At 43.9% G+C, this 13,557-nt stretch overlaps 1 protein-coding gene across 4 annotated transcripts in view; it reads left to right on the forward strand.

Moving 5' to 3' along the window:
• Window positions 1-586: 586 nt before the first annotated feature.
• LOC101157205 (transducin-like enhancer protein 1) overlaps window positions 587-13,557 on the forward strand; it is a 38,241-nt gene continuing 25,270 nt past the window's right edge. For 2 of the 4 annotated variants that reach the window (XM_023954560.1, XM_023954561.1), the window contains exon 1: window positions 587-1,129. In XM_023954560.1, coding sequence (XP_023810328.1) covers window positions 1,106-1,129 — 24 coding nt within the window. In that variant the 5' untranslated portion in view covers window positions 587-1,105. The remainder of the gene's footprint in view (window positions 1,130-13,557) is intronic. The other 2 variants (XM_023954563.1, XM_023954562.1) reach the window with 2 other exon arrangements.

Raw genomic sequence — 13,557 nt, forward strand, 5'->3', positions numbered from 1 at the left:
GGGGGGATTCTGAACGCACGCGCGGCTGTGTGGGAAGGAGGAAACCGCTGAATCCCCCCCCCCCCCCGCACCAGGCTCACCGCAAGCAGCCTGGAAAGGGTTAAGTCCGTACTGAGTCTGACTGACGGATGGAGCGCAGCGCCTCCGTAGCCTGCCAATCAGCACGCGGGCATTCGGCCCCACGTGGGCCTCCTGAGCGCTGATTGGCCACTTTTACCCGTGTTTACCGTGCCGAGGCCGAGCCCCACGTGGAGATTTCATTCAATCCCTGTTTATTTCAGACGAATGAACACAGAAATATTCAAGACATAAAATGAAAAAACAAATAAAGTTTTTAATGTCATAAATCTGTTGATTTATGTATTTAAAAAACATTTGAGGAAAAGTGTTTGTTTTTGAAAAAAAAAACTTGTTTCCGTTTTAAGATGTTTTTACATTTTATGTTGTGGTGGTTTCTATATATATATATACAAGTTTTTTGTCCTTTTTGCGGGGGGGTCCGCAGGTTGCTCTTCATGCGTAAAGTCCCGCTGAGGAGCAGAGTAGGGGGAGTGGGAGAGGTGAGGAGCTGGGAGTGTTGTGTGAAAAGACGGAGACAAAAGAGGCTGCGGCTGCATTCAGAGCTGCTGCTCTGTCCGTCTGCGAAGCCACAAGCAAACCGCATCCCCCACCCCACACCCCCTCCCCTCCCCAACAAGGGCCTCGCGCCACAGAGTGACGGATACGGAACCGGAGCCCTCCATCCATCTGCGGTTCGGTGGTCGCTGGACTCGGGAGAAGAGCTCGTTTCTCTTCGGACAGGCCGTCTCTCTCTTCCTCCACTCCGCCGTGCGTCCGTCGGTCCGCCTGCGCGTCCGCGCTGCGCGTCCACAGCGGCGTGGGCTCGGAGATCCAGCCCAGAACAAAGGAGTGTTGGAGCCCGGGGGATGAGCGAGTCGAGACTGGCCCTGGCGTTCTCCTGAAACCGGGCCAAATGCCTCTGTGAGGGCTGCACGCGCGCACCGGCTGCTGCTCCACTTTCCAGGCGAAGCTTTCCCCCGTCTCTCAGAAGGAGAAAGAGCCACGAGGACGCACTGCCAGACCCCCTCCTCCTCCCCCGGTAACAATGTTTCCCCAGAACCGACCTCCGGTGAGTAAAGCTAACTCTTCTCTGCTCCGCGCTCCCGGAGGCTCCTGGAGCCCAAAGCTTCTCCGGCTCTTTACTCCACATTCTTGGTCTTTGTCACGTTCTTGTGTATTTCCGGGGACCTCGCGCGGGGGAGAGTCAGACAGTGCTTCTCTCAGTTCGTTGTAGTTTATGAATGCATTGTTTGACACTCGAAGCCCCCCCACCCCCCCAAATATGTCCAACTTTCTGGGTGATTTCTGTGGATTTTCTGAAGCCCTTCACCGCGTTGTTGCCATTACGCAGAGGACCCACGTGAAGCAGTGTAATTGTGTGCACCCCCCCCCCCCACCCACCCATGAGTTGTGAGTGGGGAGTCATCTTAACTTGCATAGACCCCTGCTCAAGTTTCAACACTGACCCCCCTCCGTGTTTTTAAGTTTTAAAAGCCAGATCTGCTGCATCCTCAGGAGCTTCACCTGGAGCTTCACCTGCCCTCCTCTGCGTTCAGGTGCAGAGCTTTTGAAACGCTTCTGATGCATAAACACGCCCCCCCCCCACCCCCGCTGTGAGGAGAGGCATCAATTAAGACCCCCACCCCCACCTGGCATCCTTGTGACCTTGGTGTCTGAATCATCTGGAAGTGGGTGAAGTTTCCATGGATGTCGGTGAGACGGATGTCCAGGTGAAACTTCATGCACTGAGGCTTCTATAATGTAATATAATAACCCCCCCCCCCCCCCCAATCACTCACCTAAACAGACATCATCGTGCAGAAGCGTCTGCGCAGCCGGGCTGCGGATCTGCGGGGTAAACCCGATCCCTCTCATCCAGCTTGTGAGAGCTCCAAACCACATCTTAATGCACGGCTGGGCGTCCCGGGGGGGTTCGGTTGGTCTGGATTCACCGCAGAGCAGGGGTTGGTTGATGGTGGTGGGGGTGTCCATCAGCGGCTCTTGTTGGCACCTGAGAGTGAAGGAGCACTCAACCCGGTAAACTGTTCCCCCTCCACTGCAGAGCTGACCCCAGCCTGTCAGCACTGGAGGACTGGAATGGAAGTGACGGATCTATTAAATCCACATTTACTGACATTTTTATAGAAATGAGAACGTTAGCGATCCAGGCAAATACTAGACTGTAGTTTGGGTTGTCAATAAGTCTCCATTTTCTGTCTTCTTTCCAGCTTTGTTTGCGTTTATTTATTGTAATATTTTAAAAATAAATATAAGCATCTGTCGGGGGAAAAAACGGTTAAACCTCCCTTAGACTCATAAGTCCTGAAAACTGCAAAAATCTAAAATAAACCAATACATATACTTATAAATGTTTACTATTTTCTAATAAAACGGCCAAAATAAAGCTTTTAAATAAAATTAAATAGTATTTAAATAATCACGTTTGACTCAAACTTTGAATTATTTGTTAAGGTGTTGAATAAATCAGTTAAGTAAACCAAAATGGAGAAAAAAGTGAATAAAATTAAGGGTCATTGTTGAATTTAGGCATAAAATTTCAGTTTCCGAACGACTTATCAAAATAAAACATATAATATTATATTGATGTTGTGTTTCAAATATTTGGTTTTTATTTTGTTGCCTTTTATTAAATTGCGATATTAGCAAAAACTAACTTTAAAAATGTTTATTTTCATCCATGGGTGTTTTCTGATAACATGGACGTGTCAAAGTGCGCCGCTCACGTTCAGAAAACAAGGAAAGCACAAAGTCATTAAGCTTTTTCAAATATTCCTGGGAAAAAAAACAGTTTCAGTTTCATTCTAACAAATGTAAAAAATCTGAAGCTTATTTTACTGCCAAATATTTTAAAAAGATTCCTTTACAAAGAAAACTTCCCAGAATTCCAAGCGCCTCTGCAAACATTTGGAACTGGAAGGCTGTCATTGATATCTAATGGTGGATGTGTGTTCCCACAGAACCGGGTCGTGGTGTGTGGAAGTCCAACCTTAAGGACTTTCCGGGCCTCGGCATGTTTTCCCGGTCTGGCTCTGTGTGCAGCAGAACACGGCGGCGTTTGGGTAAAGATGGTGGTTCTGAGCGAACGCCACCTCCCCTCTTTCCTGACCCTTGCATGCATTTAGCTCTTTATCGCCGCTGTTGTCCAGCGGCGAGAGCTCGCCATCGATCAGGAGCTCGTCTGCTGTTCTCAACCAGCAATTAGGGAGCGAGGAAGAAAGGCGGAGGGGGGAGAATCTGAGGGTTTGCACAAGCTGTTATGGAGGTGCGTCTCAGTGGAAGGAACAAACGAGCTGAGGGGGCCACCTCATAAAAGGAGGCACTGCCAGCAATTAAGCCAGCCGACAGACAAATCGCGGCGCTCCGCTAATGCGGTCTGACAGCGGGGAAATTTGAATAACGAGGCATGCGGGAGGAAGAAGATGGGAACGGGGAGGTGGGGGGGTGACATTAATGAAACAGGTGCGTGGGAGCCCCTCCTCTCTATGTGAAGTAATCATTGAAAGATTACCAGCAAATTTCCCCCTTTGGAGCTCCAAGCTGATGTAAGGCGGGTGGGGGTGGGGGGCTTTTGTTTTTAAGGAAGAATTTTGAGTGACGGTGACACAGTGACCTGTTTCATAGCTTCACAGATTGGTAAACGTGCACGCGCTTGTGTACATGAGCTGCTGTGCACGTGCACACTCTGGATTAGTGCCACTGTCATTTCTTCCTATTTGTTGGTCAAATGGATGGGGGGGGGGGGGGGGTGTTTACCTAGATGATCGACTTGGGGCGTCAGCGGAGTAATTAGTGGTCTGAATCAAAGGACAGCAGGTTTTTTTAGATAAGGAAAGAACACTGCCTCCATTTGAAAGAAATTAAAATAATTTTTCATGCTTGTGGCGTCAATGAAAAATGAAGAAGCCTATACTTCACTTTATGATACCTTCTAGGGAAACACAACATTTGATTTTTCTAGATACATGTTGGTCGAAACCAATATCAAAGACTGAATCTCTTGTTTTGTTTTAGATGGGGCCTGACATCATAGAGTAGCGGAAATTACACAACTGTAGGCGGATGCAGAAGTTTTTTTTAAAATTTATTTTATTTGAATACAGTACATGCATTAAAATGACAAAATTGGGTCACACTGTCTCCTTTTTTAATTAGCATGTGCTTTTATTTTGAAACTTCAAAACAGGAAATCCTCATATTTGCGCTCTTTTTATCTGTTCTTTGTGGAGGAATTGTTTTTCTAATTACTATTATTATTGACGGAAAAGTCTTACAATCTCGAAATAACAAATGTTCAAGGTGTGAATAACAACAAAAATAGACAGGAATAGTACGGAATAAAACGTCACCAAAAGGAGATCTGGAAGCAGAATTTCTTTATTCTGTTCCACTTAAATACAGCATATTTTTAAATGAAACTTTAAGGCAAATATTCATAATTGTAACCCTTTTAATAAAACTGAAATGGAGGGAAACCTATAATAACTTTCAAATGGACAGTTTTCAGATTGTAACGCCATTATTAAAGCTAAAAAAGGTGAATAAATGGTAACATTCAAAGTAGAAAATGTTTTCTAGAGCAAGATGAGCTTCAAACGGGGGTAATAATGGTGATCTTTTTGTTACGTTCAAAACTGACACAAAACAAAAGTGTTCAGGATTGTAAAAAACTTTGAAAAAAGCTTCAAATGGGAAAAACTGTAGCTGTGGGGGTCGCCAGTTAAGATAAAGGTTGTGTCCAAATTCCTTCCCTACTCATTAGTGAGTAGTGAAGGATAGTGCACTATATAGCCTGTTCGCCATGTTTTAGTGCTGTCTGAATCTGCAATTCCAAAATCCAGTGCCCTAGATATTTCCCAGAAGTCTCTGTGACAAACCAGTGCATTGAGGCTCACTAGGTCGGTGAATATAGACCACAATGCATTCCGTTGGAACAATTTTAGCCAAAAAAGGTTATTTAAATTATTTTTTTTTAATAAACCATCAACCTTTTTATCTTCAGAAGACAGTGGACTGTGGAAATAATCGTCCCAAAACACTCATATTAATTAGATTTTAACTTTGTGAAATCGATGATGTCATATCAGCCGTTAAATAAACAAAAGTAGTGAGCGTGGTGTCTGAACTGCCTTTAAAATTCAGGGCTCTACATAGTCCCCACACTACCGTATATAGTTTTATAGTAGTTATGGGTTAAGGCGGGCATTTGGACACAGCCAAAGTGGGGGTTTTTAAGAGTAGGGGGGACTTCCGTTTCCTGCCAATGATGTCTGCAGCCAGGTCCTCTCTGGAGAATCCCAATCTAAACGGAATAATAAGACGGTTCACTTCACAGACATCAAAAAGTAATCACACGTCCGATTCGAAAGGTCACCTAGTCTCAGTTAAAAATAAAAAGTCAATGAGTCTGAAAAAACATTTTTTTTTGTACCCTTGATTTTCAGCGTCCAACAAGCCGGTCCGTTCAATCCAGTTTGGGTTTTGGGCATTTTCAGATGAGTGGATTAAACACATTAAGTACATAATCCACAATGGAGCTGGTGAGCTTGATGTCCAAAGACTTCAGTGCTCAACTTTGGCGTTTTTTTGTCACACAGTGGAAGGTTAACGACGTACAGGAAGTGGGTTTCCCTCCGTCTTTTTTCCCGTTTTCTGTAGCATCTGTTTTGGTTGTGGGAGCTCTTTTCTCTTAAAGCTTTCCATGAAAATCTCAGTTTTCAGTGGTGCGTAAAAACCACCAAAAACACGCCGAACATGGCAGACGGGCGAGGAGCGATGATGGCTGCCGTGGCTGCATGGTCACAGCAGGACTACAACAGGGAGACTCATCAGCAGAAACGTCCATTTTGGTCGGGTTTCGATCGATTCTTTCTTGGTTTTAGCATCTCTGTAACAGCTCAATTAAAATAAGATCCCAGTGGTGCTGATGGCTCCAGTTACACTAGGCGGATCATTCGAGAATCACTGAGGGAAACATGGGATGACGGTGCGTCTGCAGAGGAGACATTTTGGTAGAAATAGGGCTGCCTGGAGCTTTTGATTTTTCTTTCTTGCTCTCTTTTTCTTTATTGGCTTTAAATAATCCCAGAGACTGAGCAGGAGGAGCTGTGAACGCTGTGATAGAAAACGAGGTGAAGTCGCCACACGGGAAGACATCTTTGGAGTTTTGGACCACATTACAGCGACAAACCCCGCCCACTTTAAGGCTCAGATGGTCAAAACTCAACTCCTACCAAATTAGACTAAACAACGTAAAGAAACGGCGGAGATGAAAAGCTGAAGGGCACCTGTGTAAACATGTGATGCCCGCTGACATTTTGGTTTTCTTTGGCAACAGCTTGAATCTGAATGAAGCTTTTATTGAGTTTATGTATTTACCAGGACATGTACAGGTCTATTTTTATTGGTTGAAGCATTCTGTGTAGAAGAAATGCTTTACTTGGAGTCATCTCTTCTTCTTCTTCTTCACTTTTGTGTGGAACCCTTTGTGTTGCCCCTTTCTTCTTTAAGCCCCCATCTACCCCCTGATTTTCTTCTTGGTAATCTCTTGGTTGAGGGCCAGGCAGTTGTTCATTTAATGCAGAATGTGCATCAAAGCTTTAGAGGCGGGCTTTAGGGTCACGCGATTGAGAGGGTTGGAATTTCACCCAACACCACGGGGACGTTTTTGGCTCCTCTGTACATGGTGAGCTGATTGTAAGGTGTGTGTGTCGCATCGAGGTGCAGGTTGCTTTGAAAGCTGAAAAGAACGGCTAGACTACTGCACTGGTTTTTGCCAAAAGCTTCAGCAATATTTTTCCTTCCTGCTCTTTGACATGATTGACAAGAGGTCGAAACCATTGATTTTATTTAAGAACTGGACTGAGTGACTCCTCCCCCCCTGGCATTCCAAGCAGGAAGTACCCACCGACTCCAAGAAGACAAAATCCCATGGACCTCTATGGACATATAAACAGCTATTAGTCATTCTGTTGGTCAGAGTAAATGTTCTTGCTCTGCTACTTTTCCCAACATCTTCTTGATAATCCTAATTTTTTTGCATGATTTTTTTTTCTTTATTCCAAGCTATTCAAGTTAGAAACCGACCAATCAGATGCCTCAATAAAAGTAGGTGGAGCCTGCTGGCTCCAATGTTCAAAACATTTGACAAACTTTGTGTAGCCCGCTTTCAAGTGTTAGGGGGTGTGGCCTTCGGACAAGCTCACTCCTGAATGTCCATGACCCAAACCCACTGGGACCAATCCCTACTTACTGACCACGTCTAGCGGCGTCTGCATTGCAAGAAATGGCGACTGAATTGGCTTCCTTCAATTGCAGCCTGGAGGAAACCATTTTCCTTGGATGACGTCACACTAACTTGATCCAGTTGTCAGATTCAGACAATGGTTGAAACGCTGTTCTGTTAAAAAGACTTTACATCAGGGGGGTCCAAAGCTTTTGCAAAGAGGGTCAGATTTGGTGAAAATGTGTGAGGGCCAGCCTATTGGAACCCTTACAGCGTAAAATAAAAGATAGTAAAACACATTTAAACACATAGTTTGCAAAACTTAAAATGCAAATTTGTTTTCTTAAAGAAAATTAAGATTATTAGTATTTATTTAGTGAAATCCTGGCAAATGAAGAGCAGACGAAAAGATCCAGTTTGAAAAAAAGCTTGTAGTTGTTGCGCACAAACTACAATTGCCGTGTCACAGTCTCCCAGCTCCGCTCCATTCTGATCATCCACTCTCAAACAGATCCATGAACGTCTTTGTTTTCCTGGTCTGAGCTGGAATCCGGATTGAAAGTCGGCGGCTGGATAGCTACGATGTTGCTCCCATTTGTGATGCACTGCTAATGTTAGGGTTGGGGTGGGAGGGGCTGTAAGCTAGCAGGAGTGTAAACACGAGGTTGATGGGAAATGACAACAGACCCCCACACAACTCTGAAGGGAAATTTCCTATGAACTTCTGCTGCTCTACCAGAAACTTTGTCCTAGAAAACGGCACAGGATTTTAGTTTTGTCTTAAAACGGCACAATTATAATAAAATAGGCTGCATTAAAAATAGATCAAGAAAACATTAGGAGTGGGTCTTTAATGAAGATAATATTGCAACGGAATACTTTTCACTTCTTCACAAAGAACAGAAATACACCTAAATACATTATTACTGAAATTACTGTGAATTTCAAATTTGAAAGAAATAAATGAAATTGAAGAAAAAGTCTATGTGAATAAAAAATAGACATTTGTCAACATTAACTCTGGGTTCACATGAAATGTTACATATTATTCATTATTAAATGCTCACTGCAAACCTCTAAATGTAAATAATGTCAAAAGGACAGTAACACAAAGGTTTTGCTCACAAACAAATATCTGTTTGTTTCGTTTACAGTCGACAGCTTTGTTTTTATGATTTATGTTATGTTATGATTTTAGACAATCGCAAACAACAAATCATATACCGAATTTTTAGAAAGGTCTGAGGGGGGTACATATTATTAATTTTTATGTCAGGAGCTAGTAGAAATTTGAATGCGGTCTGCATTTGGCCCATGGTCCGGACTTTGGACATGCCTGCTTTAAAAGCCACTTGATTTGGTTTAATCGAATAAAGACCACATAAGAGGGCTGAGTGAGTTTGTCGTGGTTAGTTTTTTGTTTTTAATCTCAAAAAAGCCGTTTTGTTTTTCTGTTTCCCGGCATCTTTTCTGACAACTTGAACTATTAAATAGTTTTCTAAAAAAAACTCCTCTGCAGAATCAAACCGCCAGGACTGTGTGTGTGTGTTTGTGTGTGTGTGGATGGATGACAGGCGGTTTGCGGTTGGTCTACAGTCGTTTGCCAATCCCGTGCACGTGTGCTGGAAAAGTGGCTCTCTGCTTGTTCTTGGATCATGTGTTGTTGCATCTGCATGTCTTTTTCCTGCATGGTGGGGTTTAGAGCAAAGATGTGAGGTCACGGTGGTTTCCTGCCTGTGGTGCAATTAGAGGTGACTTGATGAAAATGGGAACGATTTCATTCATGGAAAACCACATCGTTAATGGTCTTTCATGGCTGAATTTATGTGTGCAGGGTTTTTTTTGCCGCATCATCCACCAGTGGCGATACCGCAGATAAATTGTTACAGCTGTTTGGTTGTGTTGCCTTGGTTGAAACATATTGTAATTCCTCATTATGACAAAATATAAAACATCTTTATTGGATTGTTTTTCCTCTTTTTAATCAGATCAAATGCAGCTTTAACTTTAGAAAAAAAAGCCTTCATTCCACAGAAAAGTCATCCCGTTTCTTTCTGATTATCGGTTTACTTGTGATTTGATCACATTTAAAAGTCCCACGACGATTTGAATGAAGAATTACTCAGAAATGCAATTTGAGCGTAATTTTCTTCATACATGTGTCTTTTGTCATCAGAAAAATGCCACAAGAACACGCTGAAAACACTTTTTTTTTTTAAACCGGTGTCTGCCTGATATATGAACTTCAGTAGACAGCGAGTCGATGTAAGCTTTGCTCAAGGGTAGAAGGCACGTGTGCTGTTTGCTGCAGTGGGGGCAGGAAGGAAAAAAGGGGGGCTGGAATTATCAGGTGAGAGTCGTCGCTCAGATAAATTCCCCGGAGGTCATCATGTCGGCTTATTAGCCCGGCCTCTTCTTTTAAAGCCCGCTCAGCCGTTTGTCGGGTCAGGGGGCGGGGCTGGCTAATAGCATTTGCTAATGGGAATTGTGAGGAGTTACAGGTTATGTATACGGGTGGAGATTGAATGTTGTGATGCACTAAGACAGCATCAATGTTTGATTTAGAATTCTTTTAAAACCGTTTAGAAAGAGCCAGACTTTCTGCATGGCTTCATATTTTCATGTGCGGTTAAAATAAGTCGATGTGAGCAGCTGTAAAGATTTTCATTTTTCTTTTGAGAGAGCAACTTTGTGCTCCGTTTATGTTTTTTCTCTGAACGGTCATTGTTGTTCGTTTGCTGTGTGACAGCGGTGTGCAGGGAGTGTGCTTTTGTGAGAAAAATGTCTGCAAGCAGCTGACAAAAACTGTATATGTATATATACATATATATATATATATATATATATATATATATATATATATATATATATATATATATATATGACTCAATGCCACACACATGGCCTATGACTCAATGCCACACACATGGATCACTGAATGCTTGGAGCTGTACAACATCAACAGGACTCTAAGAGCCTTCATAGGAAACTCGATGAAGCTGTGGAAAACCACCCTTGAAGCCAATGGGAAGCCACTTGCACAAGTGTCCATCAAATGTGGGATATACCAAGGTGATGCTCTGTCCCCACTGCTGTTCTGCATAGGTCTGAACCCCCTCAGCCAAATAATCAACAAGACTGGCTATGGATACCAACTCAGAAATGGGGCCAACATCAGTCACCTCCTCTACATGGATGACATCAAGCTATATGCTAAGAGCGAGCGTGACATTGACTCCCTGATCCACACCACCAGGATCTACAGTACTGACATTGGGATGTCATTCGGGCTCGAGAAATGCAGCCGGATGGTGACAAAGAGAGGCAAGGTAGTCCACACAGGAGGGGTCTCACTCCCAGAAGGAACAATAACAGACATCGAGGACAGTTACAAGTACCTTGGAATTCCCCAGGCAAATGGCAACCTGGAGCAGGCAACAAGGAAAGCTGCAACAGCTAAATACCTCCAACGAGTAAGGCAAGTCCTGAGAAGCCAGCTCAATGGCAAAAATAAGACCCGGGCAATAAACAGCTACGCACTGCCAGTTATCAGATACCCTGCAGGAATAATAAGATGGCCAAAGGAAGAGATACAGACCACGGATGTTAAAACACGAAAGCTCCTCACCATGCATGGAGGGTTCCATCCCAAATCCAGCACACTGAGACTGTATGCTAGCCGCAAGGAAGGAGGCCGAGGACTAGTGAGTGTAGAAGCCACTATCCAGGATGAAACATCCAAGATGCATGAGTACATCAAGCTCAAGGCCCCAAATGACAGTGTGCTCAGTGAATGTCTCAGGCAATGGAGAGCAGAGGACACAGTGCTGGAGGACAGATCCTCATGGGAGGACAAACCCCTGCATGGGATGTACCACCGGACCATAACTGAAGTGGCAGATATCAAGAAGTCCTACCAATGGCTAGAAAGGGCTGGCCTACAGGACAGTACTGAAGCGCTCATCCTGGCAGCTCAGGAACAAGCCCTGAGCACCAGAGCGATAGAGGCTCAGATCTACCACACCAGACAAGACCCAAGGTGTAGGCTGTGCAAAGAGGCCCCTGAAACAATCCAGCACATAACTGCAGGATGTAAGATGCTGGCAGGTAAAGCATACATGGAGCGCCACAATCAAGTGGCTGGAATAATATACAGGAACATGTGTGCAGAATATGAACTGGAAACCCCAAGGTCAAAATGGGAAACACCTCCGAAGGTGGTAGAGAATGAGAGGGCAAAGATCCTGTGGGACTTCCAGATCCAGACTGATAGGATGGTAATGGCAAACCAACCAGACATTGTAGTGGTGGATAAAGAACAGAGGAAAGCCGTTGTGGTGGATGTGGCAGTGCCAAGCGATGGAAACATCAGGAAGAAGGAACATGAGAAACTGGAGAAATACCAGGGACTCAGAGAAGAACTGGAGAAAGCCTGGAAAGTGAAGGTGACAGTGGTGCCTGTGGTAATTGGAGCACTCGGGGCAGTAACCCCCAAGCTGGAGGAGTGGCTACAACAGATACCTGGAAAGACCTCAGACCTCTCAGTCCAGAAAAGCGCAGTGCTAGGAACAGCTAAGATACTGCGCAGGACCCTCAAGCTCCCAGGCCTCTGGTAGAGGACCCGAGCTTGGAAGAGAAACCACCCGCGGAGGGTGAGAGGGGCGTTTTTTTTATATATCTCCATGTGGGGTGAGTGTGGGTAACGGTGGAGTGGGTCCCTGTGGATCCACGCTTTAGTGAAGGAATCTGGCAGATTGAGAGCAGCTTGTTCAAACCGGAGAGGAACTCGGGGGCAGTGGCCCGTCTTGGAGCATCTATTTTCTCCTCCTTTGCTTGCTTGTTTGCCAACCGTTTCTTCTGCACTTCCTTCCTCTCTTAATTAATTTCCAGGAAAGGTCAAACATGCTCGTCCTGAACTGGACACATGTCCTTGTCTGTTAGTGTCTCCTTTTTTTGCTTGATTTGATCCGTTTCCTCGTCAATCTAAATCCCCAAAGTGGACGTGAACTGGATCGTATGTTTCTGATATGATGTCATTGTCACTCTGATATGTGGTTGCAGGGTTGTTAAATGCTTGTATCTTTTTTGCCAATATTAAAAACAAAAGACATAATGGGAGAGCAGCACATTATTCACCCTGCAGGGTTATGGTTAACGTGGCTTTAGCCCTTGAATTGATTGAAAACAAAAATTCTAATAAATCTAATAAATTAGCAGTGCTAGAAAAAACAATAACCAGAAATTCCGCTGCAGAAATGATGTGTCCTGACTTGAAAACACAAAAATATTTAGCAATTATTGGTATTAACCGTAAATTTTAAATGAAAAAAAAAATCCTGTCAGGAGAGAAATTTCAATTCCTCGATACTTAAGAAAATTCACAAACTTGAATTTGTGATGCATCTAGTGGTTGTCAAACTGTAAAATTTAGAAATGTCACCGCAACCCAAGTTTTTTAAATGTAATGAAAAAAAATCAAATTGACATCTTACAAAAAGGAAACCAGAACTTGATAAATCCATGAATCAGTTTTACTTTGAAATGAAAATATTTTCTCTTCAAATCAAATGTGAGTCTTGAGGTTTAACCATTTGATGAGTGAAAATTGGTTCAGTGTACATAAATATGTGAAAGCAGCTTTTCGTGGCCAAAAATAAACAAACAATTGGAAACCATACTGAATTGTGCATTTGTGAATGAAATCCAGAGTTTGGAGTGTGAAAGGGGAGGAGCCTCAGACAGTCTGCACTGACCGTCCCAGCGGCTTGCTGCCTTTTGTCTGCATGCTCTGCAGCATTACTGCTGCGGCTTCTGGCGTCTAACTGCTCTGGACCATGCAGAGCCGGCTTGGGAGATGGGTTTGTAACAGACGCTGCATACTCCATCCTCCCCTTTGCTCATGATTTCTGTCTTTTATGCCTTAGTTACACGCATCCGTACGGGGGGCTTGGCTCGTAAGCGGCCGTGCAGGTTTTTGGGTCGTCCTGGAGAGTTGAACTGAGGAGCGGCCGGATCTTAAGTGTATTGTGAAGTATTCGTAAGGCCAATATAAGTTACATTCCCTTATGATGTACAGGAAGTGCTTCGGTACGGTGTCCGTACGCCACATTCTACAGTAAAGGCCGTGTCACACAACCACTACATACATTTTGTGCGTATTGCGTGCATGAAAATTGTTAATAGGTAAAGATATGTGGAAAAAGTGATAAAAGTTGTGGTCTTTACTTAAAATGTTCATAGATGTATCACAAATG

Source organism: Oryzias latipes, chromosome 4 (genome assembly GCF_002234675.1).
Source record: "Oryzias latipes chromosome 4, ASM223467v1".
NCBI lineage: Eukaryota > Metazoa > Chordata > Actinopteri > Beloniformes > Adrianichthyidae > Oryzias > Oryzias latipes.